This window comes from Anabas testudineus, chromosome 2 (genome assembly GCF_900324465.2).
Source record: "Anabas testudineus chromosome 2, fAnaTes1.2, whole genome shotgun sequence".
NCBI lineage: Eukaryota > Metazoa > Chordata > Actinopteri > Anabantiformes > Anabantidae > Anabas > Anabas testudineus.
The window spans coordinates 6774086-6799486 of NC_046611.1; the positions used below are offsets into that span (position 1 = coordinate 6774086).

General features: G+C 39.7%; 2 protein-coding genes across 4 annotated transcripts in view; one reads left to right on the forward strand and one right to left on the reverse strand.

The window, feature by feature from the left end:
- LOC113163998 (potassium voltage-gated channel subfamily H member 3-like) overlaps positions 1-9658 on the reverse strand; it is a 28729-nt gene extending 19071 nt beyond the window's left edge. The window contains exons 1-3 of the mRNA XM_026363080.1: positions 9583-9658; positions 281-514; positions 20-151 (exon numbers count right to left, since the gene is read on the reverse strand). Coding sequence (XP_026218865.1) covers positions 20-151; positions 281-514; positions 9583-9658 — 442 coding nt within the window. The remainder of the gene's footprint in view (positions 1-19; positions 152-280; positions 515-9582) is intronic.
- A 4143-nt stretch (positions 9659-13801) lies between these two features.
- The window catches only part of zgc:85722 (uncharacterized protein LOC407982 homolog), a 36089-nt gene continuing 24489 nt past the window's right edge, over positions 13802-25401 (forward strand). For all 3 annotated transcript variants that reach the window (XM_026363490.1, XM_026363488.1, XM_026363489.1), the window contains exons 1-4: positions 13802-14060; positions 22274-22351; positions 23848-23982; positions 24306-24404. In XM_026363490.1, the coding sequence (XP_026219275.1) occupies positions 13896-14060; positions 22274-22351; positions 23848-23982; positions 24306-24404 (477 nt within the window). In that variant the 5' untranslated portion in view covers positions 13802-13895. The remainder of the gene's footprint in view (positions 14061-22273; positions 22352-23847; positions 23983-24305; positions 24405-25401) is intronic.

The window sequence follows — 25401 nt, forward strand, 5'->3', positions numbered from 1 at the left end:
TTTTCATGCTTTCTCTCACCAGTGTCAGATTCATTGCCATGGTCCTGGTCCTTATTTTCTGTGATGTCCTTATGTGAGACTAGGAACAGAACCACCTCACTCTTCTCATTCTTGATGGGCACAATGTCCAGCAGACACCAGAACTTAGAACCTGTTCAAAGAAAAGAACAACGAAATAAATAAATCCACAAATATTCATGTTCGTCTAAAATATATTTTGACCGACACAGTCAGTATTAAACATGATTTAATTTGACAATGCCCTCCAGCTCAATCTTACCACTCTTTTTATACAGAATGATCTCAGTCTTGAACTCTCGCCGTTCATCCAGAGCTTTCTGCATCTGCAAAGTGAGGCGGTCACTGGTCTCGTTGCCGTACAGGAAGTGACACATGCAGCTCTTCTGCATCAGCTCACCACGACCGAAGCCAGTCAGCTCACAGAAACCATCAGAGCAGTAGACTATGGGATAGACAGACTGGACCTGGGCGTTCCCCAGGACAAAGTTACTGTCTGAGCAGAGGAAAGATGGGAAGGTAACAGAACATTAGGCATAGATGAGATAGATGTTGAGCAGTTAAAAAATCACTGGTAATATTGTTTTATTCTTATCACAGTGGAAGCTCAAGTGGTGCTCACTGGTGTTTACAGAAACATGGACAAATACAAATATAGTTAAATTAAAGTAAAACCAAAAAATAAAACTAGGTATTAATATATCATGTTCAAGGTCTTAATTTGGATTTAATCTTTATTTCTGTTTGCAGATGACAGTTTGTAATTATTTTTTCTGAAAAGATGTTAAAATGGTAAGGCAGTAGGCAACATTACTGTTACTTGTTCTTTGCCACTTCATGAAGATAAGTGGGATTTGTCACATTTTTAGTTCAGTAAAACACAGCAATAACCTCTATATTTCTGATTCTTTTTATATAAACATATTTGCTATAAACATATACAAATGAGGGAAAGTGTATCCAGGTCTAATTTACTATACAGGCACTTACTTAAAGCATCATGGGAGCCTAACACACCATGTCTTGGTGCCTTTAATGGCTGCAAACTGTTTTGTTGCACCCCCATTCACATTCACAGGACATGGTTTACTCAACTGTGGGGTCAGCCACTACACATTAACTTAGATGCCATGTTAATTCAAAGAAAATATAATTAAAATTTCATGCACAGCGTTCTCTTTTTTCCGAGCATTTATTCTCACTCTGTGCTCGCCTCTGCACTCTGAAGGACTAATTCTGCTCACTTTGAAGAGCGCTCCTCAGGGAGAATTTAACATGCCTGCCGCTTTCCTTCATGTCATCCTATTTTCTTCATATCCTACTATTCTTCTCTTCAAATAATCTCACTTTTTCTTTGTTCGTCCCATGCGTCTTCCCCACCTCTCTCTGCCTTTATGCCCTCTACAATATTTTCAGCAGAAGCAGCTTTTTTTCTTTTATCAGACATAGGATCAAACTGGGCTACACAAACACATTTGACTTCACACTCCAAAGAGCTCAGCCTCAGTCATTTAGTTGATGAAACTATGAAAGCAATTTCGTTATATTCACAGCCTTAGGCAAGAGTTAACGTTAACCATGAGAAATGTTCTTTGCAGAAATGAAACAGATAAAACCACTTACTTATTTTATATTATTGTGGGAATTTGGGATCTTTATAATAATCTGTATAATTGTAAAATACATATCTGGCAGGAACCTCAAGCAATCCTTTTAATTCAAGAACTGTCTTGAGCAGTTCGGCAAGTGTGTGTTTTTGATTCACTCTAAATGAAAAAGCTATTGGTTTATTTAGTATTAGTGTCACATTAGTACAGTTTAAGCAGCTCTTCTATATTCACAAGATCGAACAAATATAATTTAAAACTACCATGTGTGGATTTCTTTTATTATAGTAACATCTTTCATCATATTTTGTTATAAAATTAAACTACCCTGGTGAGAAGCTAGTATATCTTTTTGTTGCTGTCAGCCTGCTCACTGTATCTGTGTCTCTATTTTGCAAGAAATATTTCAAATGCAACTCATTGTTTCTTTAATTATCTTGAGTAGTTTAGTATGTGCACAATGTTATAGTAAATTTAATTTCAAAATTAGTTTAATGTACAGTATAAGCATATGGTAACCAGAGTTGGTAAGTACGTTTAGCTAACTTAATCACAGTTTGCATGTAAGCATATGTCAGTAGATTCCCCTGCTGTGATATAACCAGGAGCTCTGACAAAGTTTTGACAGCCTGAGTTATGGGGCCAAACTTGAATAATTCATTGTGACTTCTTCTTCTTCAAGGTATGATAGACAACTCACACAGCCAAGACATGAATTCCACAGAGATCATTAAAAACCACATATAAATGGATATGGAGGACTGGAGTGTGCACGTTGAGGAATGTGAGTAATATAGGACAAGAGAGCAGGCAAAACTGAAATGTTGAATGAGATGGACAGACAATGTGAGTGAGAGCAGGAGATTAATTAGAAGAGACACAGGGAAAGTGAGAGTGCATGAAGATGAACTGGAGACAATGAAGTTTAATAATTCACGCATTAATAAAGCATGTCCAGTGTAAAAGCTCTTGCAAACCTCATTGAAGAACTATTCAGACAAGAAGTACAAACTGCCGTTCAGTGCAGGCGGCTCATGGGAAGTTATACATTTCCTGTGAGGCAGCACATTATGAATCACAGAAATGACAAAAGGGCCTGCACGCTGTGTTCAAAATTACACATTTCTCATAAAAGCAGATGAGAAATGTTATATTTCATTCATACGACTGACAGTGTTGTCAGAGGAGAAATAATCTCATTGGCCCATAGCTCTGTGGGTGGAGCTTAGCTGATTTTTTTTTTTTAAGCACAAGCTGATTTGCAAATGTCAGTAGCAAAGAAAATTAAACAGAACTGATGACTAGTCTTCATTAACTACAGGACTTTTGGACAGCTTGGAAAATATTATTTGTTTAAGTGTACATTAAATATGAAGCCAACAGCTGATTAGCTTAGCTTAGCTTCACATAAATAAACATTAGAGGCAGAGGGAGATAGTTATATTGGCTCTTTTATACTGTAATCTTAATAAGTAAATATCAAACTGTATTTCTATTGCTTGATCCATCATGTGTCAGAGGCAGTTTAGGTTGATGCTTAGGGCCATATGGACTCCAAATGGTGCAGATGATTGCAAAATGACTCCAAGTCAATCAGGCATAGTCATCTGTTGACTGCTTGTAGCTACTAACAACAGCTTTTTTATGCTTATTAAAAACAGACTTTTTGAGGATTATTTTTGTGTCATATGGTCACAGTGAATGCCAACATGTCACATGGCAGTAATCTTATACTGCAGCATCTGATGTGGGCAGCTCACAGCTTCATATACAAAACTATAAGAACAACAGACCAGCGTGGAACTCGACATCGTGGCTTTGTAACAGAAACAGTGGTGTTTTCCCTTTGTTGTCGGTTTTACCAGGTGAAATAAATACATGTCCAAGTGGCTCTTATACCATCTGATCATTCAAGCTGCTCTGTGAGACAACATGGGAGGAAGGCGATCCATGATTTTCAGCACAAGAATGATGCAGCTGGCGATTTTGAAGAGTGTGACAGATTATAATTGGATTTGATGAATCACTTCTCCCAGAAAAAATAGGCTTGTACTTTTGAGATGATTAACTGGTAGAAGGAAGGAATATATTAATATTTAAGAGCAGTGAGCCCATTTCTGCATAGATACAAGTGTACCATATTGATATAAGGCTAAAACAGTAGCTTTTATTGGGTCTTACAATGGAGCTTTCTCAACAGTCTTAAAGAAAAGGAACCAACCTCTGGATTTTCTTAAACACAAAGCGACAGCGTCAACAATCACATACTGTATAGGCTGATGATTCAGGCTCTTTGTGCTTAAGAAAATCCTCTCTTCTCTGCACGATTCGTGATTCTGGCTGCAGGGACCCTCTCATAAATCTCCAAAGTGTAAGGGTAAACCATACCATCTTCACAATGAACAAACAACAATGAACAAATACTCTGATTAATTTCTTTATGCTGAGTTATTTTTGTCGGCCAACTCACAAAAACCTGTACATCCATGTCAGTCTCAACACACTTGCAATCAGAAGAAATTTGCTTGTCACCAGTTTTCTTGGATGAACCATTGTTATTTTTTGGCTTTGAAAAATGATATTCCTGTTCTTAATCCCATAAGAGCCTTGATTGTTTCAGTTGTCTTCCAAATAGGGAAACAGGCAAAGAAGTGCTTTACCCAAACTATTGTCACAAACACTCACTTTATGCTGTAGTTTTGAGAGTTGTTCTTAACAGAAACAAAAGTGTTGTTATGATGAAGTGGGCAGCATCACATAGGAACATTTTCCTCCAAAGATGTGATCTGGATTCAGGGAAAAACCTCCTGTGCTCCATCACGTCCCTTCTGCTCCAGCCTTTTCCCATTATTCTATTTTTCTGTTATATTCATTTTCTGCACATTCCCCAGGCACTATCCAGGCCTGTCACTTCCACACCACAATCCAGGTGTAATAATGTGTGAGCCCAACTACAAAACCACTCAGACTCAGCCCCTGAGCGGTTTAGGGAACCCCGATAAACCCTGGTACTGATAACAGTGACAGCGACAGCCCGCCACAACACATTCACCACCATGCACAGTGTAAGCCAAACACACATATGTGCCACGCGTGCTTTTTATAGCAATTTTTTAAACTGGAAAAAGCACTGACTTCAATTCATTCTGGGGGTTTATACCTTAAATTAGATCACAAGTGACACAAACCTATTTAAAACAATTTGTCTGTGTCAGAATTCCTGCGAGTGCTGTTGATTGAACTAATACAAAGCTTTAATAAGTGCATCTTCGCCTGCTACTGAGCTACATGATAATAAAAACACTCCTCAACTGATGGAGTCCTATTCAGTAGATGCAATTCGTTTCCAGTTTTCCACGCTATTAGTGTCCCCATCATTATTAGATTATTTTTTATTACGACTTACTTATAAAACTTAAGTTGACTTACAGTAATAGAAAGTGACAGAGAGAATTTGCATTTGAGTGTTTAAAAAAAAACTGTCTCTGATGAGATCAACAGTGACAGCTAGATGATTCCTGCGTGTTGGATTATTTTAAAAGCAGCTTTGGATTCAGATGTTTTGTAAACTTTGACCAAAAACACATTTTCACTTTGCATCAGCTTTAAAACTTTATGGCCCACATCTTTGTGCCAGAACACCCCTGGCAAAAGCACAAAAACCTGAAGTTGCCTCATTCATGTTTATAATCTCGTATGAAGATCCACTCTAAAGATATAGACCAGTCCCATTAATACAAACACACGGTTCGATAAAGGCAAATTAGTCCCTGAGAGCTCCAGTAATTTGAATTTATATTTGACATCTGTTTCTGACCTTTTACAGTCTACATAATCAATTAATACAAAAATCAGTAAATAAACATAGTGATAAATCAAGCTTAGCTGCAGCACCGACTAAAGATCAGTGAATAGTAGGATTATTAGACATTTTGAAGTTTCTCTGTGTGACAGGAGCCACTGACAACTGCATCTGAATGTGAGGACTAGTCTGTGCATAGAAATGAAAAGGTTTAAGACTTTATCTCCACTGCAGACACTCACAGTTTGTAGTCCAAGGGTTCAGACAAACAGGCCTTCATCTGGGCATTACTCATACTGAACACACACTCACACTGTCTCCCACAAGAGAATTTATAAATTAGTACTACTGAGGTGAGGACAGTACACACAGTTTTACACCAAGCATTCTGTGAAAGATACTTTTCACATACAACAAAAAATAGACCAGGATAACTGCACCATGGTATCATGTCGACATCAAGTTTCAACTATTAAATTTACATTACATGTTCCTTCTGCTGAATTTCTATCTTAAGTGATTAATTGAAATCAGTCACCTTTCTTCTTATAAATATGTATGTCGTGGATTTGGATATCTCTGGGTAAAAGGGGGCTCTGAATGAAGCTCTCTACTGGAATGAAAGAAAGAAAACTAGAGAATTTCCCTGGAGTCTCCCTGGTTATCGTGCTGCATTAATGTTGTATGAGAAAGATGGAAGATCCCAGCGTCTGACCTGAAAATACTGTTTTGCTCAGCTGATTTTTAGTACTTGAGAAATCACTATCAGTCACAATGGACATGTCCTGTATCGTGCAATGAAGTGTAAAAGATATAAAAAGTTATAAAATAAAACCAACAAAGTGTCTAAACCCTACATGTACTGCTTTTCCTAGTACTGCTTTAAGTCATTGATGCAATAATTTACTCTGGCATCACCTGTTTTTTTTGTTGTTTTTTTTTGTGGGGGGGGTTGTCCTGGACTATTCTCTGAGTATAAAAGATTTTTTTCAACCCTCCCTACCCCCCCCCCACACACACACACAGCCCTATTGCCAGCATTGGAGAAGTCCCTCATTAAAATCCCCCCACTGTGTTTTTATCATGAGCCTGTCAAAGGTTAGGTGCAAGATTCTAGCTGTAAATAAAGAGCTCAACATGAGCATCATTCCAGATTTCATTTTCTCACAGGAGGTTGTCAAAGTGTGAGCAACTGCTGCTGATCACATGTCATCATTCATATTTTAAACTGAGAAAAATCTGCATTTATTCACTGCTCCTGGTTCAAATTCTGAACAAAAAGGATCCCATTAATAAAACAGTTATATAACCCACAAAATCATTAATCACCAACACTAATATCACTAATCATTTAGTATTTATTAAAGCCTCGGGTGAGTGCTATGTCAAGTGTTGGGTTGTTTCTAACTATTTGGCACAAGAACAACCCAAAGATCAACTTGCTGTTTTGTTGTTTCTGTGACTTGATCACTCGGACACACAGGTGGAGTGTGAACAGTGATCAGCTGTCATTAACGTACACGCTGTGCAATTATGGGCTGTCCCAGATGAAGGATGACTAACTGTGGCAGCATGTTTGGTCGTTGGTACACCTATGAGCCAATCCACATAAATCCATCCAAAGTTAATTAGATTCACGTTGGACAGAGTGGATTGCAATACATTCTTTAAGATTGCTGAAATCACAGTCTGAGTTTGACCTGTAGCCAGAAGATCATCGGTTTCTGTGACACAGTCTGAGAATCCACTAAAGATAAAGGGTTGGTCCAACCAAAACCTGGTTTTGGTTGGTCAGGGAAATCAGCAGACAAATATCAGCAGGCTCAAAGGACTGCAACATCTTTGGTCACTAAAGCAAACGAGGAGGAAGAAAAGGAGGATGGGGAAGACATAAAGGCAGACTTTTGTGTGGCTTCAAAGATGCCTTTTTCATGCCTTCAACCACTCAAGGAGGGGATTCAGATTCTCTCTGTCAGAGGAAAAGTAGAACTGCTGACCTGGGATTAATGCAGGGAACACTTAAAGGACTCCTGAACCCAAAAAGCTCCACAGTGATACAGTGTTCGGCATAGATAAGGTCCTGGAGGCTCGGGACATTGTTGAGCTGTCTAGGCTGACACACCTTTCCAACGTCACAAAGAGGCTGATAGGAAGAGATGGTGATTTCTAACTTTAATAAAGAAGATGAGAAAAGAAGAGGTTCAATGTGTGTTGGAACAGTGGACCAGCTCTTTGCTCGTGCAATGATACTGGAGGCCTTGTGGAAGATTGTCCAGCATGTGGCTTGTGGACCACGTCCTTTGCATCATTGTGTGCAGAAGTCATAGGAATACAGGGTGTGGGAGCCACTGCTCTGGAGCCTCAGATCCATTTATAACTAGAGGCAGGGCTGTGTTTGCAGAAAGCACAAATCAAGCACATTATTTTGGTGGGTGTTGTGCACTGCCACGGCTTCTCACCAATGCTGTTTGTGATTTTCATGGACTTTAGCTGTAGCTACGGCCAAGGAATGGCCACCACATTCACTATGCTGATTTTTATTGCATCTTGTGGGGAGATCTCAGGTAAGGTTAGATTCATTTGTACATTGTGTAGCCGGAGGAGCAGGTGGAGAACTCCTCAAGTGAAGTGGGTGAAATCTCTGCTCAGTTGAAAAACTTGTGTGTCTAATGGATCTCCTTGTGCCAGCCTGTGCACTGGGGCTTCAGAGTGATCAGATACAAAGAATTGCAATCTGTTCCACTTTCTGATCAGAGGAGAACTGAACACTGTTGACACAAAATAGAAAAAATCATAATTGGCTCATTGCTATGTTGGGAAACATCACCTTCAGGGGATAATACAGACAACATCTAATACCTTCAGATGGCACTGAACATTATTAAATGACTAGATTATTGAGTAGATACATAGCAATTACTAATACAACCCACACAAATTAAATGCACTTTCTATATTTAACTACATTTACAGGTGTGTTTCAGAAAATAGACCAATCCTACACTGATTGCTTGTCCACGCGTTCTGTCTGCTGCTCAGTCCTGCTTGTTTGCGCCTTCAGGACTGTGTTATGTAACAGTGTAAAGCTATAATAGCTGCAGTTTGCATACTGACTGACAGCGACAGCATTACGTGGGACTAATGCACAAACTGCTTCTACGATGAATTCAGTGAGAAAACATGGGAATAATAATTTGTTAATGTAAAGAACGACCTGTTTCCTGTGTCTTCTTCTGAGAATTGTAGGTTAATGTGATGTTTTTGTTAAAACATCTTTAGTAGCTGATGTAATGGCTTTAAATATGTCGTTCATATACAGCCAATATTAAATTATTGAGGCTAATTGTTACACAATATTCTAAAGAAGTGCATGGGTTAGGAAAATCCAGTCTTGCTATGTTGCAGCTGGTTTCTCCTTTGGGTGGATCCTGCTTCATTACCTGATCATGAGTCAAAATGTTATTCCAGGACCTTCATTGTAAACGTCTATACACATTAAACACATTCATCCACACTGAACTGAATTGCAACCTTTTGAATTTTGGAGAAGTTGCAAGAAGCAAACCCAAACCTCTGAATGGTGATTAATGCAGTGACTCACAGCTTTAATTATCACTGTACATTAACAGGGAATAGGTACATTACTGCTGAATGTGTTATAAACCTTGCAAATTTGTATTTAGTGTAAAATATAATGAATGTGGGTTATCTGCTGCAGACTCTGTTGACACTGACACAAGTTAAAACAGTTTTAATGAGGTTTTACTCTAATGCAAATAACAGTAAAACGTGATAGGTGGTTGACTTGTGCATATACTAACCAAAGTATGTCATTTATTTTTGCATCGGGCTCCGTAAGGACCAGTAGACCATGGTTAATTCATTTGTAAATTGGTGCGCAGGTAGAGCTTCATGCATTCTTGATGCGTTGGAGCCTGCGCCTTTCATTCACCATTAATTCCCTTATCGGTCAAACTATCAACATGCTTGTGGCATGTTTCTCTTTTCGTGTGCGCTTTATCCTCATGAAGCACTTCGCAGGTTTTACAGGCTGCATAAATATTATTGTAACTTAGCCAAGTAAACGAACAACTGGTTTAAACATCTATTGCGCACAATAAAATTGAGGAACTCGCAGACGAGTGTTGTACTTACGGGTCCCATCGAAACGAGTGGCGATGGTGTCCAAGAAGGTGTTTTGTGGCGCAATAAGACCCCGCATCACCGGCATCCGTGAGCGGGTCGAACCCCTCCTCTCCCGGCGCTCTGAGCCATGGCTCTCACCGGCGGTGGACACGAAGCCTGGCAGGAACCTGGACGAGGCCCCCGGCGCTCCCCCTAACCCCTGGAGGAGGGCGCCGAGCCGAGACAACCGGGACTCCACGGTCCAAAACTGACCACCGATCACCGAACAGGTGATCCAGGCAACGAGCAGGAGAGAGGAGCCGCTGAAGGCTGGAGGGGAGAGGACGGAGGGATGGAGGGGACCGCGGCGAGGATGGTCACATTTACGCACGGGTGTGCTGCAGTGCAATCCCCTTCTCCTCCTCCACTTCCCTCCCTGTGCCTCTCGTCCTCTCTGACACAAACACTTCTTTCTCTCCAAACACTTTCCCGCTTCAACAGTGTGGGTTAAACAGGCTTTGCTTCCCTTTTTTTATTTTCCCTAACCCAGCGCTCCCTTTTCTCCGGATCGCTTTGAAATTCTATGAGTTTTTACCTCTCATCCATTGATGTTCAGATGAATGCCTTATTGAAGCAGCTCTGTGAAAGTATTATATTGTTTTTAATTTGAGTGTTGCTTATGAACAGTCACAGTTCCACATATGAAGCTGCAAAAATTGTCACTCTGAAAAAACTAAATGCATATTTTAGTCAGGATGAACAAAAGATTAAAGCATAACTCTGTGCAGCTGTTATGAATGTTACATCATTACATGAAGAACTGAGCTTCACATGAGAAAATCCTGATAAATATGTTCTACAAATGTGAAATGAATCAATATGGTTTGTGCACTTTGTGCACAAAATGATTCAAGTAAGTGGCCTTGTGGTGTCACAAATTGTCCCTGTCACCATGTTCTTCCGGATGATCTGGTTCCTTTATAGTAATGCAGGTTTATTTGAACTTTACAGGCCTGTTTACTGCAGGAACTTTCACCAGGGACCAGGAACCTTTAGATCAACTTAATTTCTTCACCTTTGTTTCCACCAGAGGAACCAGAGTCTAAATTTAACTTTGGAGCCATAGTTCTTGGGCTAGATCTGCAGTGCTAAATGTCACTGATTGGTAAAACACCAGGCAGCATTTTACACACCAGGGATGTTTAAAAACCTGCAGCACACAGGGATTGTTTTGTTTTGTTTGCCTTTTTTTTGTCTATGCATGAGAATCGGGATGGAAAAAGCCCAAGAGACTTCAGGAGCGATGAAGTGTGTATGATGACATCAAAGCAACCAAGTGCCTTTCGGAATCAGAATCAGTTTTAGTGACCAAATACGTTTGTGCAATTTGACTCTTATACTTGTTACTTACAATAACAATAACAATAACTGAAGATTCACACTGACACACACACACACGAATGAAGCTGGATAAAGACATGTATAGATGGATGAAATATGATCGTGTTCATCCTCCAGTCATTAGATGTGGACGTTATAAGTTATAAGTTTTCCTGTTTTCTTTGGAATCTTGCATAAGTTTAATACTGATTTCACAAATACTGTCTTTGTTTCCCCACAAAATCAAAACCAGTGCCCAGCATTGCTGGCTTAGCCACGACAGCCCAGTGTCTAATCACAAAGGTCCCCAGCAATATTGTTTTGTGATGTATTTTGCCACTCGAGTGGTGCATTGCCCTCACTGTCATTACATTTAAGACAAGTTCTTTTACTTTTCATAACCTGTAAAACTGCCGTGCACATTTGGCCTAGAGCACAAAACAACTCAATTTGTGCAGAGTTATTATTGTGGATTTTGATGATGAACTACATTTTTTGAGTCTAAATAAAATAAAAAAGGAACATGGTGCAGCACTAAAGCTGGTTAAAATGAACTACTGAGGCTGTTTATGTCGAAACATGCAGCAGTAAAACTCTGCTTTTGCATCAATAATAGAAATCCTCTAATATCCTCTCCTAACAGTCTGACAGGGGCCATTCTGCAGCTTACTGTGTACTTATACTTCTTAGCGATAATATTTGCATTATTATTATTATTAATACCATCATTATTATAAGTGTTAGATCTTAAAACCTCTCCTACAATCAATAATTCCAGTTTATTACTATCCTCTGTACACTGGTCTGATCCCCATGGTATTATCCATCATCATCATCACTTTAGTCATTATTGATCATTTATTGTTTATTGAAGTTAACAATTATTTCGAGCTTGGTTTACACCACTAACAAACCATTCTCTAAAGGCCGAGAGCAAGTCTGCAGATGAGGCTAAGCTAAGTTAAGCCATCCACACCTGTCACAGCCTGAAAGGCTGTCTGCTGGCGCACAAGATAAAGGCATGAGGAGAAAAGAAGTGGCGAGCTCCTCGCTGAACTGCTGCAGCATTACGCTGTCAATCAAATGACAGGGTGCAAGATGGAGGGAGCAGGACCGAGACGATGGTGGCTGTGATAGTGATAGTGCTGTTCCAGGGTAAGATGGATTATTGCACTTTGGTCTTGTTGTTTATAGAATAAATCATGACCACATGTAACATTGTACTGGTCCCTACAGTGAGCAAGACTGTGTGCTATTAGTGAGGGAACACCGCCATCTACAGGACAAGAGGCTCAAACGTAACAACACATTTTCATATTTATTCCCATGAGTACCCTATATTATTTTTTACAGGTATTTTACAGTAGATCTACGTGACTTTCTGTGATTTCTGCACAAGTTTAACTGCTTAAACTTAAAATTTTATTTCATTATTGGTCAGGATTTCATTAGACAGACTCTGTCTCTGATTATACAGACTATGTACTTGTACATAATTCTCCACACACTTTGTATAGAATGGTACTTTTAGTTCATTTAATTTAATGACTGTCTAGTGCACTGGTCACAACAAGTCATTCTTTTTGGAACAGTTTATTTACCAGCAACAATGCAACACTTGTGTCGGTACAAGTTTGACTACTGACCAAGATCTCATTTAAATAATTTTCAGAATATAACGTGTTTGCATGTTGCACTTTTGGTTGTACAATAAAATTTAGGAAAGGTGCTTTTAATGCTTTTAGAAAACTAATTAATCCACCTGTTGTTTTCACACTCCAGCCATAAAATCTATTTTGACTTTAATGTATATTTTTATTACAAAGCTTTTATTTTGAAAAGTAAGAAAAGTCTTGTTTGACCTAATATTTAAATTACTCCCAGTTTTGTTGAAAGGAATTCAACACCAACCTCTATCATGGTTCACATAGTATATACTGGTGTGAAAATAAACAACCGTGATGTGCATGTGTTTTAAAGACACAGAGCAAGTTTCTATCATGCTTAATTTCTTTAAAGAACTAAAAAGAACAATATTTTCATCAACCTGACATATGCATGCTGGGAAGTCTACTAATATGCTCATTTGTTTGTTTGTTTTTTAATTAACTTAATTTAACAAGTTGAGTAAATTAATTCATTGAACTCATAATTCTAGGGTAAATCATTAGTTAACTAGAACAAATAATGTTTATAAGTTCTGTCAATAAAAACTCAACATTTTAAGTTGAATTAGAATGAAAATACAAAATGTAATTTAAAAATTTGCACAAAAGTCTAGAATGAGAATTCCCAGTGTAGCAGCATTATAATAACACCCTCATTATTTCATGCACTTCACGCATCTCTTATTTAAAGACATTATTTTTGCACTACATGAACATCACCAGCAGATGTCGGTGCAGGTTCAGTCTCAGCTTCAGCAGCTCTTCACTCATGTAAAGTAGTGAAGTGTGGATTAAACCCACAACGCTGCTTCTCATTCTCGCGCTGTTTGTTGTATTTGTCACTGTCTGCAGGTAAACAACAACAACATGAGATGTTACTGTGTTCTCAACAGTCACTGTGTTTTCTGTTCCTCCTGTGATTTCAGTATATTTTAATAAACATCCATCCATCAGCGCTGCTGCTGCTGCGGGCAGGTGTCCGTCAACGTGTCCGCTGTTTCCCGCCTTCAATTAAACCTGCCTCACCTGGCCTCGCGCTATTGGCTGAGCATGTGGCGCGCGCTCATCACCATCATCACCACCACCATCATCATCATCAGCAGCAGCAGCATCCCGAGCGCTCGCGGCAGCTGCGGATGCGTGAGACGGGACGGTCTCGCGCCGCGCCGCGCTCCTCACCTTCCTCCGTCACAGATGAAGCTCTCACGCAGCCATGGCGGGATGAAACGCGCAGCAGCCGATTCTTCCATTTAGCAGAGTTCAAGTCGTCGCGTTTGGGTTTAATTCCCGGGAAAAATGGCGACGGGGGCAGGCTGGCAGCCTCCGTACAGCAGCTCGACTAGCAGCACTAAATACACCCCCAGTCCAGCGTCCAGCATGTTTTACGACGGGAGCTTAACGCTGGAATACACTCAAGACCTGCATTTAAAGATGAGCAAGAAGATAGCACAACTGACCAAGGTGTGTGGATGTGAAGGGATGATGCTGGGATGGAGGAGGACTGTGGAGGACCGTGCTGGTGCTGATGTGGGATGGGAGCTCGTATGTAAACAGGCTACTGGCTTCTTATTGCGTTGAGTTGTACGGAGAGGGTTTGGCTGTGTTGTTAAATGTGTTGGTTTTCTGGAGCAGGTGTGATGGTTTGTTACACCTCTGCATCCCTGCATGTGCATTAAACACTAAAGAGGGTTTTTCCTGATGTTAAGAGGTTGTGAGTGGTACTTGAATACATTAATACTGTTGATGAGGTGAATTCTGTGGAAATATGAAAAACCTGACTGCAAAGAGTTTCATCCTCCTGCGCTCTCACTACTCTCTGCAGGTTTGTAGTAATCCTCACTGTACTCTGCCTGTAAAAAAACTGCGAGCTTGCCATATTTCATGAGTGATTACACTGATAGCTGAGAGCTTTCCGAATGCCCAGAGGAATGTGTTGCTGTGAATTGACCCTCTGCCACACCACTGTTAAACCTGTGTGTGTCTGTTTTTCTGCCATTGCAGGGCTGCCATTGCCACCAGCGTGCTGGGGGAAGTTATGTAATCTTGGAGGGATGCGGGGATTTGGCAGAGCTGCTTCTTTGTAGTCCACCTGAAATCAGTGTAGGATGCCCTGATATGTTGTTCAGTAGTAGATTTAAGGTGGCAGCTACGTTTGAGGCTGATGCCTTAGTGGTAGCAGTTTGTACATGGGGAGACAAAAGCAGGAGTAGAGAGCAGAAGATTTTACGTAACAGGAGTGGTGATAGTATCCCAGTACAGAATTAGACACTGTGTACAGTCAGATAAGCTGTGCAAATATCCCCAGAACCGCAGATAGATTGAAAATGTGGATATCCAGGATTTCAGGAGTTGATTAAAATGATTTGCAGCGGCGGAGAGATTGCCAGGGCAGCAGTGGTGGAATTAATGTTCACAAACAACAGATCTGAAGGCAGTCGAAAATGTGTTGAGTTCAGGTTCACTGGGAGGTTTTCTCCTCAAGTTGACCAAAAACAATACATAAAAATAAACAGCACATTCAGTGAGCTCTAAATCGCCTGCATTGCTGTGAATTTCTCGCATTGTGATAGATCTAGACGTCTTTGTCCAGGTTGTTTATAGCCCAGTGCATGCTGGGTAAGGCTGCAGCACCTCATCGTAGCCATGAGACTAAACAGAATGAAGAGGTGTAGAGTTTGCATTGGAGCCACATTCAGTATCCAAACGTAAACATATGATTCAGCTCACCACTAATCATGCAGGACAAATTGATTCAGGGCTCTTACTACATTGATTTACTGTACAAACCAAACTCATGGCAAAAAGTTACTGACTGAATCTTTAAACACAAGATTAGTTCTGGGAATTTACGTGCAGCAGGACACAAATCTGTCATCGACATGCAGCTCAGGCTGTTGAAGTACCGTCAGTAATAATATTCAATGTAAACATGACCCCTGAGGTAAAGAGACAGGCTGAGGAAGAGAAGATGCTGCATGACTATGTGTTGCAGCTGATTTAGTCTTTTAGACAGTGAGCAGATGAGCATATTAATCACTAGTACAATGATTGTTGGTGTGGTGGCAGTGAACCTTATGTACCTGTCTGAATAAGTAATGGAAGTTCCTGATCTAGACAGTAACTTTAAATATGTACTTCAGGTATTATAGTATATTTTACTGTTACGTCTCCCTGTTTCTCTTTACTGTGGATTTCTAAAGTCTGTGACTGTGTGTTTACCAGCTATGCTCAGTGTGGTGAACGTGTTACTCTCTTGTTGATACATTTTCATTTAAAATGTGTGAATCCGATAACACTACACCGTGATTCATGCGCTTGTGCAGTTCTGCTCACATAAACCGAATCCATGCTCTCCGAGAAGCTGTTGTGCATTTGAGTCATTCTGCTCTGGTACACACTGAAGCGTGTTCTTTCAATTTCGCACCTTGCACTCTGTTGTTAAAGTCATGCAGGTACTGCATTGTTTGCTTCAATAACAGCCGTGCTCCAGCTTTTATAGATAGAGCAGTAAAGCAGGACATTTTCAAGTTATAGCATGGTGTGGAAATAATTCCACACATAAAAAATGGTCATAGCAGTGGTGGCTCTTTATTGCTTTAGCAGTGCACAGGACACACTACACCGTAGAGTGCACTTTCCCTCTCTGTTATGGCCTTATCTGTTGCAGACTTCATGCCTTGTGAATGCTCACGCTTTCCCACATCTTCAGATGTATCGTCTACCTGTCCCTGACTCTGTCGGCAGATTTATGATTCACTCAGGTCCCAGTGCTTCTGCACAAACAAGGATACATTAAAAAAAACGTACCCGCTGTCCTAATGTCTTGACCTCCAGTTGGTGCTTCACTCTCTAACTTGCAGCTGTCATATCTAAATCCAACTTGAAACTTTTGACCTTCTGCTGCACAAAACCAGACCAGTCATTATTCTGCTCAACACACATACACAGTCCTGCAGCGTAAAACCAAAACATTGCATATAAACAATAAACCAGTGAATTAATCACTTCAGCTGCAAAGATATTATGTGAATTTGATGCATTATTTTTAAAATTATAGTTTTATTGTGACCTATCAATAAAAAATCGGCTAAATACAAGGTAGATTTTACACTACATAGTGATTGGTAGAACCTGTCTTCCGATGTTCTTTACACAAAAGCTGAAATAGAACAAAGACTATTTAAATAGTTTCATAAGTATAATCTATAGTCACATAAAGCTGCAACCTCTTATTTGTTATTTATTGTCAGAACAAGTGGTGATATCTTTTAAATTATGTTTTTTGTCCAAACCACATCACGAAGCAAAACAGAGCTTTACAGTTAAAATGCAGGAAAACATAGAACATTTGACAGTAATTATTGACTGACTGACACTGACCGCTTCATTTACAGTCCTCACCAGAAATATTGGAATGACGAGGTGAATTTGTTCCTGCTGTGCACTGAAGACGATTAGGTTTAAGATCGAAGGGTCAACATTTCAGCTTTTATTTGATGACCAAACACAAAACATAGGTTTTATATGAGATCAATCAAATTTAAAAGAACTGGTACATATGATTGGCAGATGTTCGTTTGTTGTTTCCCAGTGGTGTCCTGTTACATTGATTGTTCAAACATGAAATAGCTCTGAATTACTACTCTTGCTGTCAACCTTGGGTTTTACACATTTGTTGTTAAAAGAAAGGATATTATTACAGCAAACTTAACGTACTGTATAGTTACTGTCACTGTGGTAGATGGTCTGTGCTGTTCTGGCTCAGACACTGGTCACATGTAAACTCTGTCTTTCATACTATTGCATCATGTTTGCACATACTGTAAAAACACAACTGGTCCGAGGAGAGCTGGAACAATTCTTTAAGCCTGTACTTCATGCACCTGTGGGGGGGACTTTCAATAGCTGTAATCAACCTCTTGGCTGCCTTACACTTATCAGTGGTGTTGTTTGCTGAAGAAGAACAGATAGAACAAAGTGCTGAAATCTGCAGCTTGTTAACCTGCTTGTTCACTCATTTTCCGGGTGACTTTGATTTGCAGCTTAAATGCAGAGATCTGCTTCAAAGACAGAACACACCTATTATTATAGTGTCTTCACAGCTGATCTCAGCCCATCTGCATTAAAGCAGTGAATTAGCTAAACGATGCTGTAGAGTTAAGTTGTTTTTTGTTGCTGTGGTTGAACACTGACCAAAGTGGTTACAACACAATGAGAAAGTAGTGAAAAAGCCAGTGTGGCATAATTAACACATGTTATTAGGAGGGCTATGAATAGGCGAGTGTTGTGAAAGTTAATTTGTTAGTCTGCATCTTTGGGGAGATGGAAAAAAGAGGCAATCAAGTAGATGAAGGATGTAATAAAGAAAGTATTAACATTTATCAGCTATTAATTAAATCAGATGTTACATAATTGCCTTGTCGATCCTTTATCATTTCACCATCATAGGATTAATTGAAAACTCACGTAAATTAGAAAAAGTCTTCTTATACACACAGAAGCACAGATTAGAACTGAAGTCTTTGTTTCCATGTGCAGAACATCATAAATGCATCAGTCTAGTTTCATTAGGCTTCTTGGTTTTGATTTAACGACGAGAAGGTGTAAATAACTACAACCGTCCAGTGCTTTTAAGTTTAGACCCTGCTTTTAAAACAGTCTTTGTGTGTCTCACTGTGCCCTTGTGCCAGCCTGCTGTGTTTGTGACTGAGGTTGTGATGTGGTGCGGTGATGCTCGGGGAGGAAAGCGTGCACACCCCAGTGTCCTTGGAGCATCGGAGCAGCAGCAACGACAAAGGAAGGAACAGATGCAAAGTGCGTATGCGCCCCGACAGGGAGGACTGTGTGCTTCAGCTAATTGCTAACAGATACTGTGTTGCTGCTTCGTGGCATATCTGCTGAGGGGAAACAGTGAGCTAAAAGCTCAAATGCAGAGTGATCGCCTTGAGACTACAGCACCTCTGAGAATTCGGCTTTCATGAATCCATTAATTAGTGAATATGATGATAATCCACTGAAAATGATGAGAGCAGAGAAGCAGAGTTTTGTTAGCGTCACATTCTGCAGTTGTTCTACTACAGACAGCAGTGACCTTTATTCTGTTGTTCAATCAATAGCAATTGACTGAAAAAAAAGTTTTTTTTCCATCATTCCTCATTTATTCTGCAGAGAGCAGCTCGGTACATCATCGTGACAAAAGAACTCAGACTAATAATTGCTGTTTTGATGCAAATGTGTCCACCTCTGTAATCGTAGATACAGTGGAGCTTGATTGATTACACTTGTGCTCCACTGTTCGGGCAGAACTCAGGCTGAATCGTCTCTAACAATACATTTTAATGAGACTCTTCTGGTATGATAGCGTATCATAACAGTCTGAATTTCCTTCCACTCTGACAGCAATGAAATGACGCTGTGTGAACCTTCATCTTTTATTCTGTCTTTTGATATTCTGAGCAGGAATAATAGTAATATAATAGATTAATTTAATTTATTTCATTTAGAATAATTAGCTGATGCTGTAAATTCAAATAAGATCTCAGCCCAAAATGTAGCAACGTAAAAGTACACAAATATTTATCGTTATGCACTCGTTTAGAAGGGGGCACGTTGTGGTTAAAGGTCAACAGCAACAGGGACAGTGGTACACAAAGAGCATCCAGGTTGTGTTACTGTTGTTTTTCCAACACTAAGTGACTGACTGTAGCTGCGGGCTGTTGTGTTGCCTTCGGGCTCAGTTTGATCTGCGCCCCAGGCTTCAAAATGTTCCTCTGGAACCCCCAGTAGACAAAAGAGAAAAAACTGTTTGCTGTCACTTTCTGTTTTCTGTTATTATAAAACTGTCATATCAGGAGATGGACATAGACACAGTCGTGTGTCTCTCACAGTGGAGGTGTCCAGTCGAACAAAAGAAATAGTGTAGAAACTGCATTGTTCATCATCTTAGTTCCTTCCTACTAAAGTTAACTGGCTTGTAATGTCTCGTCCGGTTGTACCTGTGTGATTGACAGATACCATGAAAGTCTCTTAAAACAGATTTGGCCGTGCTGGCAGCAGCGACATGTTTGCACTTTTAATTCAGTAGTGACTCAATATGTTTCAACACAGCTCTGCACCTGCTCTACCATTTTACAGAACATGTGCATAAAGTTACACATTCATTTGCATTGTATACTGAGGGCAACAAAGACTCTATGGTGCATGTTACAGACTTAAGAAGATCTAACTGCGAGTTGTGAATTTGTTTTGCTTATTTCAGATTGAATCTTTAATTTTTCCCTATGTTGGAACAGAAGTTTAAATAGAAAGTGTCAGCTCTAGTGTCTAGTGAAATGATGTCCTCTCTTCATTTTGTCTTGTTTCTTCTGAGCTACAGTCTCCACCTCTGTGCTGTTGTTGCCGTCTCTGCCTCTTGTATCATTGTGGTTAGAGGTATGACATTATGATGGACTTACTAGAGGCGTCATATTAGCTTAGAATCAAACCAAGGATTATTTCTATAATCTAATCATTTTGGATTTTTTTGTCATGTGTAAAGAACATCGGAAAACTGCGAAAGAGCCCGAGGACAAGTGCTGACAGCTCACTATGATATAAAAAAGCACATTTTCATCATCAAATTCTTTTGCAAATGAACAATTTGAAGACACTGAGAAAAGTGAAAAATTATTTATGGAAAGCAGACCGTATTATTGAGTTAGAGACACAAATAGTAATGCAGGGTATCTTTATTCCTGGGAGATGTAGAGACAAAGAAGAAAGGGAGATGAAAGAAGAAGATAAAGAACAAAAAGGGGTGGGGGGGGTGATAGCAAAGGAAGAGGAGAGAGAGATGCAAAGCAGCAGGCACCCCAGCGTCATTAAAATAATCATGTATAATTGAAGAAACATTTCCATGGCTGACTTACTGCTGGGAATCAAAGGCTCACACTCAGGAAGAGCAGAGGGCTAAAATCTACCTCTCTCTGATTTCTTCTAGCACCAGATGAAACATGTTGTTGAGGTAACACCAGTGATGTAGAAATAAATAAAAACATCCAGGCTGTGATTATCAAAGGGGCAATTCATTGTATATATGTTACTCTTCATTTATTTATTTATTTTGAATGGTGGTGATGCTGCACACTGGTAGTGAACTACGTATAACTAGTAATAACCAGTGATGGATTGGATGTTTTGTTATCAATTAACTGTTCAACTACATTTTCTGCTTTCATAACTCAAATATGTAAATTTGCTGCCTGTTTTTCTACATTTAAATAAATATTGTCATTTTGAACTGGTCACTCACAAGTTGTGACTCAATTGAGTCGCACTGATCGCTGTTTTCATTCCCCCTTTCTATTTCCACCATGAGCAGGTTGAGCGATTTGCACCGTGTCTCCTTCTCTTCACAATTTGAAACATCCTTACTGAACCCAAAGATGCCCCAGCCCCAGAAATGGCAGCTTCGCTCTCGACTGTGCCCTCAGTTTCCCCTCAGGCATCTATTTAGTAGTTAAAGTAAAAATAAAATGCAATTTGGAGGCTTCAAATCTTGACATTTAGGAGGTAGTCTAAGATCTTCCAGTATTTATTTATATACACGACATGACATGATCATAGAGTTCTCCTTGACGTCGATATTCAATTATAATACAGAACATTTCAGAAATAACAGTGTATTGTCTCACGGCAGTGGTTTTAGCACTTCCTGCCAAGTCAGTGAAGCTTTCATTAAAACAGAAAACGTACTTGTGGATGTAATCACTTGGAGGCAACTGATGATTAAATGTCAGGAAGTAATATCTACAATACCGTGTTGTTTTGCCATGTGAAGGTGAACTACCATGGAGGTGTCTGTTATATGGTGTGTGTGTGTGTGTATCATTGTGAGGACCAGCATGAATTTAACCATTGAACTGAGGAGATTATTACAAAGTGAGGACATTTTAGACAATAAGAAGGGTGTTTAAAGGGCAATGTTAGGGTAGGTGGTTAGGGTAAAGTTTAGGGTGAGGCAGTACATGGCATGGCCTACATGACAGTAGGGGGTTGGGAATGCATTATGTTAATAAGTGTCCTCACACTCACGGCCATACAAAACCCCGTGTGTAAACTTTGTTAAAATGTGCAGCGTCTTGTTCTGAACCCAGCAGAACTGTAATTCAGCTGACCATGACCAATATTTGCAGCTCGCTGGGGGCTTCAATTTGCTGAAGCTTAAGCTTTTTTTTTTTTTTTTAAAGCTCCTGCATATCGTTGAACTCTAGCACTTAAAGTAAAAAACCTATTTCTGTTTCTGGGAGAGAGCGCAGGCCTGACTGACAAGCAGCTATTCACTCTGTGTACTGAGAGTGCTGCAGCCAGTAAAGGGCTTACAGGTGGCAAATGGGATTGAAAGTTATGTTTTCTAATGACTTTTAGCACGTAACACTGAAGGAAAGATGTGGATGTGTTTTAAAGCAAGTGTTGTGAACACATAGCTCTGTCTGTGTGAATAACTCTGTCTTTACTCATAGTGAGGACGCTGTTTCTCTCCTTTCCTGATGTTATTGGTATTGATTTTGTGCCACTCTGAATGCAGAGATGAGCTGTAAGGTTCATTGTATAACTATTGATCTGATATTGAAACAGTTAATACGAGTGTTCTTTCCCATCTTCATTCTGTGGTCTAATTTTCTTCCCGTCTCCAGGTAATTTATGCTCTTAACACCAAGAACGACGAACATGAAGAAGAAATTGAGTCTCTGAAAGAAGCCCACGAGGACGAGGTATGGCCACCACAGAGCAACACTTGTGATTACAGCACATTAACGTGGAGAGATGGTGAAGTGATTATTTCCTTTTGCGTGTTTGGTGAGAGGCAGCAGGTGACTCGGTGGCACACTGTAATCTTGGTGTCAAGACTGACTGTAATCTGCTGCAGGTCAATGCTGCAGTGTGCACGTAGCTCCTGGACCTCTCCAAAATCACACAAACCTCTCATATTTATGCTGCATGGCTATGTCTGTCTCTGATTCAGATGTGTTTAGTGTGGAGACACATTTGCAGAGAAAGAAATGTGAAGCCAGCAGTGCTGCCCATCTCAGTTTGTATGTGGCAAATGCAGATAATGTTTACATGCACTTAAGTATCCAGTTTGCTCAGAGACATCAGGAATCATGAGAAACTGGACAGAGAGTTTACATGCGGTTAAGAAACCCATAGATTTCTCCTCCGTGTCAGACTTATTTTGGAAGCATGGGCTTATAGAACTTACCACTTACCTGTGGTTCCTCTGATTCGCTACCCCGAGTACAAAAGCTAAGATGTAAGTTTAAGAAAGCTATAACCTGTTTGCTTAAGTGCATGGAAACACACTGATAAATGGCTGCTAATGAAAGTAAGTGTTAGTGAGGAGTTATTTCACCACAGTGCTGCTTAGGTATTCAGTTAGTGTTGTAACTACAGACTGTGAAGTCTTTGGTGTATCCTTTTTCATATCCTTAAATGAATTCTTGTGCTCTTGATACTGTAGGGGCATCTACTTCTTTAAGATCTTCTTTTCATTGTATGTGATTACTCGTGTCATGTTAGAAGAAATCCTGTAACTATCACAGTACTGCTGCAGCAACAAAATGCAAACTCAGAGCAGCAGCATGTTAAACTTGCTAGGCAGGAATATTTGTTTCCTCTCTCAGGAGAAGCTTCTCCAGATTGCTCACTCCATTCACTCAGCTGTCAGTATGTCACGGCAATACTGCAGTCATCTTCTCAATGCTTTTAAGTCAACATGGGGTGAATTATTAGTTCTGATTTCACGGACATAGATTAAATGTGATCCCAGATCAAAACCCAAGATCTCTAATAAGAGGCAGAGATTTATTTAAGGACCTAAGCCGATAATAAACTGGTTTAAACTGTTAATGTGAATCGTATTGCTTTCAAAGAGAAGCTTTAGTGTACCATGGTCTAAGTTGTTAATAAAATTAGTGTTGCTTTTAAGTGTTGCATTTTAAAACTGGGAGTTTTCTCCTCTGCCAAGAAACATTTCTTGGAGTCAGCACTGTTGTGCTGGCACCTACAGTACTGTATGTTCATTTATTATCTCCCTTTAGTTCTTATTTCCTCAAATTTTGTATGTAGGTTTGGGAAATCCTTTACATTTTGTGATGCAACCAAATAATTTATTATAATTAAATTCCTGACATCCAAAGGTAATTTATTCTAGTGGTAAATTATTTCTGAATCATTCATGATGGCGACTGTTCTGTGTCGTCTTGCTCAGGTTCAACATATTGTGACAGAAACCAGAGACAAGATCATGCAGTATAAGAGCAAGATGGCGGACGAGGCTGACTTGAGGCGGCGGCTGGCCAGTCTGGAAGAATCTGTCGAACTCCACGAACACATGAAGAGACAGGTCATTCACTGCTGCTGGGCACCTCAGGGGCTTCATTTAGTTCTGTTGTGCCTCTTTTGTTTTTATTCTGTGTGTGGATACGTTGTAGAGTCACTGATGCATAAATTAATGAGACACTGTCATGTTGTGTCATAGCTCTGCAACAGCCTTTAATTAAGTGAATAAATTAAATCTGAACTGAGCTGCACGACGTCAAATAATAGTGTGATATAATACAGCATGATATTGAACCTTTACAATTTTTGTAGTGTAATGTATTGCAGTTGTTTTCATCTAAATGAGAATAGTGTAATGCAGCTGTTGTATTGTTTTGTTATCGTCAGGCTTTAGCAGAGTTTGAGATGTACAGACAGAGAATGGAGGACTCCCAGCTCTGCACTGAGGCCCAACACACACAGAGAGTGGTTTCTATGAGCAGAGAGGTAAGACTCTCACACTCACACCTACAGACACATACATAATAAAGACTCACACCCACTTTTTAACGTTGTGGACTGTTATGGGGTGCTAGGACTTTGTCACTGGGTAACAAAATGAGGTCAGGCAATTGTGTCTTTATAGATCTCTTAACTTTACAGCCGACTAGGCCATACAAAATACTGCTATGAACATTTTTGTGTGACACACAAACATCTAATTGCCCTGTATGATCGTTCATCAGCAGTGCCCACAGAGAGAGGTAATTTCCAAGGAAAACACTGTAGGTTAATAAGCTATGAATTACTTTCCATTGAAAAGACCTGTTAGGGAAACATAGGAGACGTGCAGTTTTATTATGGGACACGGCAGCAGCATATTAAGTGATATAGTCCCAGTATTAGTCTGTTTTCTTGTTAGATGTCTGAAATATAGTCTGCCCGACGACCTCCACTTTTTATTCTATAATATAACATTTATCAGTAAATATACTCTTGTACATTTAAAAAAGGTAGAAGAAGACTACAGAGAAACAGTAAAACATGCTCACTAGTCCACGTTTACAACATTGTTGTGTATTTGCAAACTTGCAAACTGTTTCGACTCAGTCCTTCGAACTAAATTTTCCCTAAATTAAATTTAGATCAGATCAGATTACAAGTTGGAAACGTAGTGGTGGTGATGTAATGCAGCTGTCATTTAGTTTGTTTATAGCCTATACCACTGTGTAAATGACATGTAATACTAATATTCAGCATTGTACATTAAACAAGAGCAGCAAGGAGAGCTGTTAATGTTGCACAGTAGGTACACAGAACAGTGAAGCAGTATGTTGTTGATTTACAGAATGCTTAGCAGGCAGAGTGATGGTGTTGTGCGATTTATTATCTTACTATTAGACTTCGGTGTAAAGGAGCAACATCTCTTAAGTATATGATTAACACAGTAATCCAAGAAAGGCTGAGTGATAAAGTTACATTAAAGCCACAATGAATGTGAAAA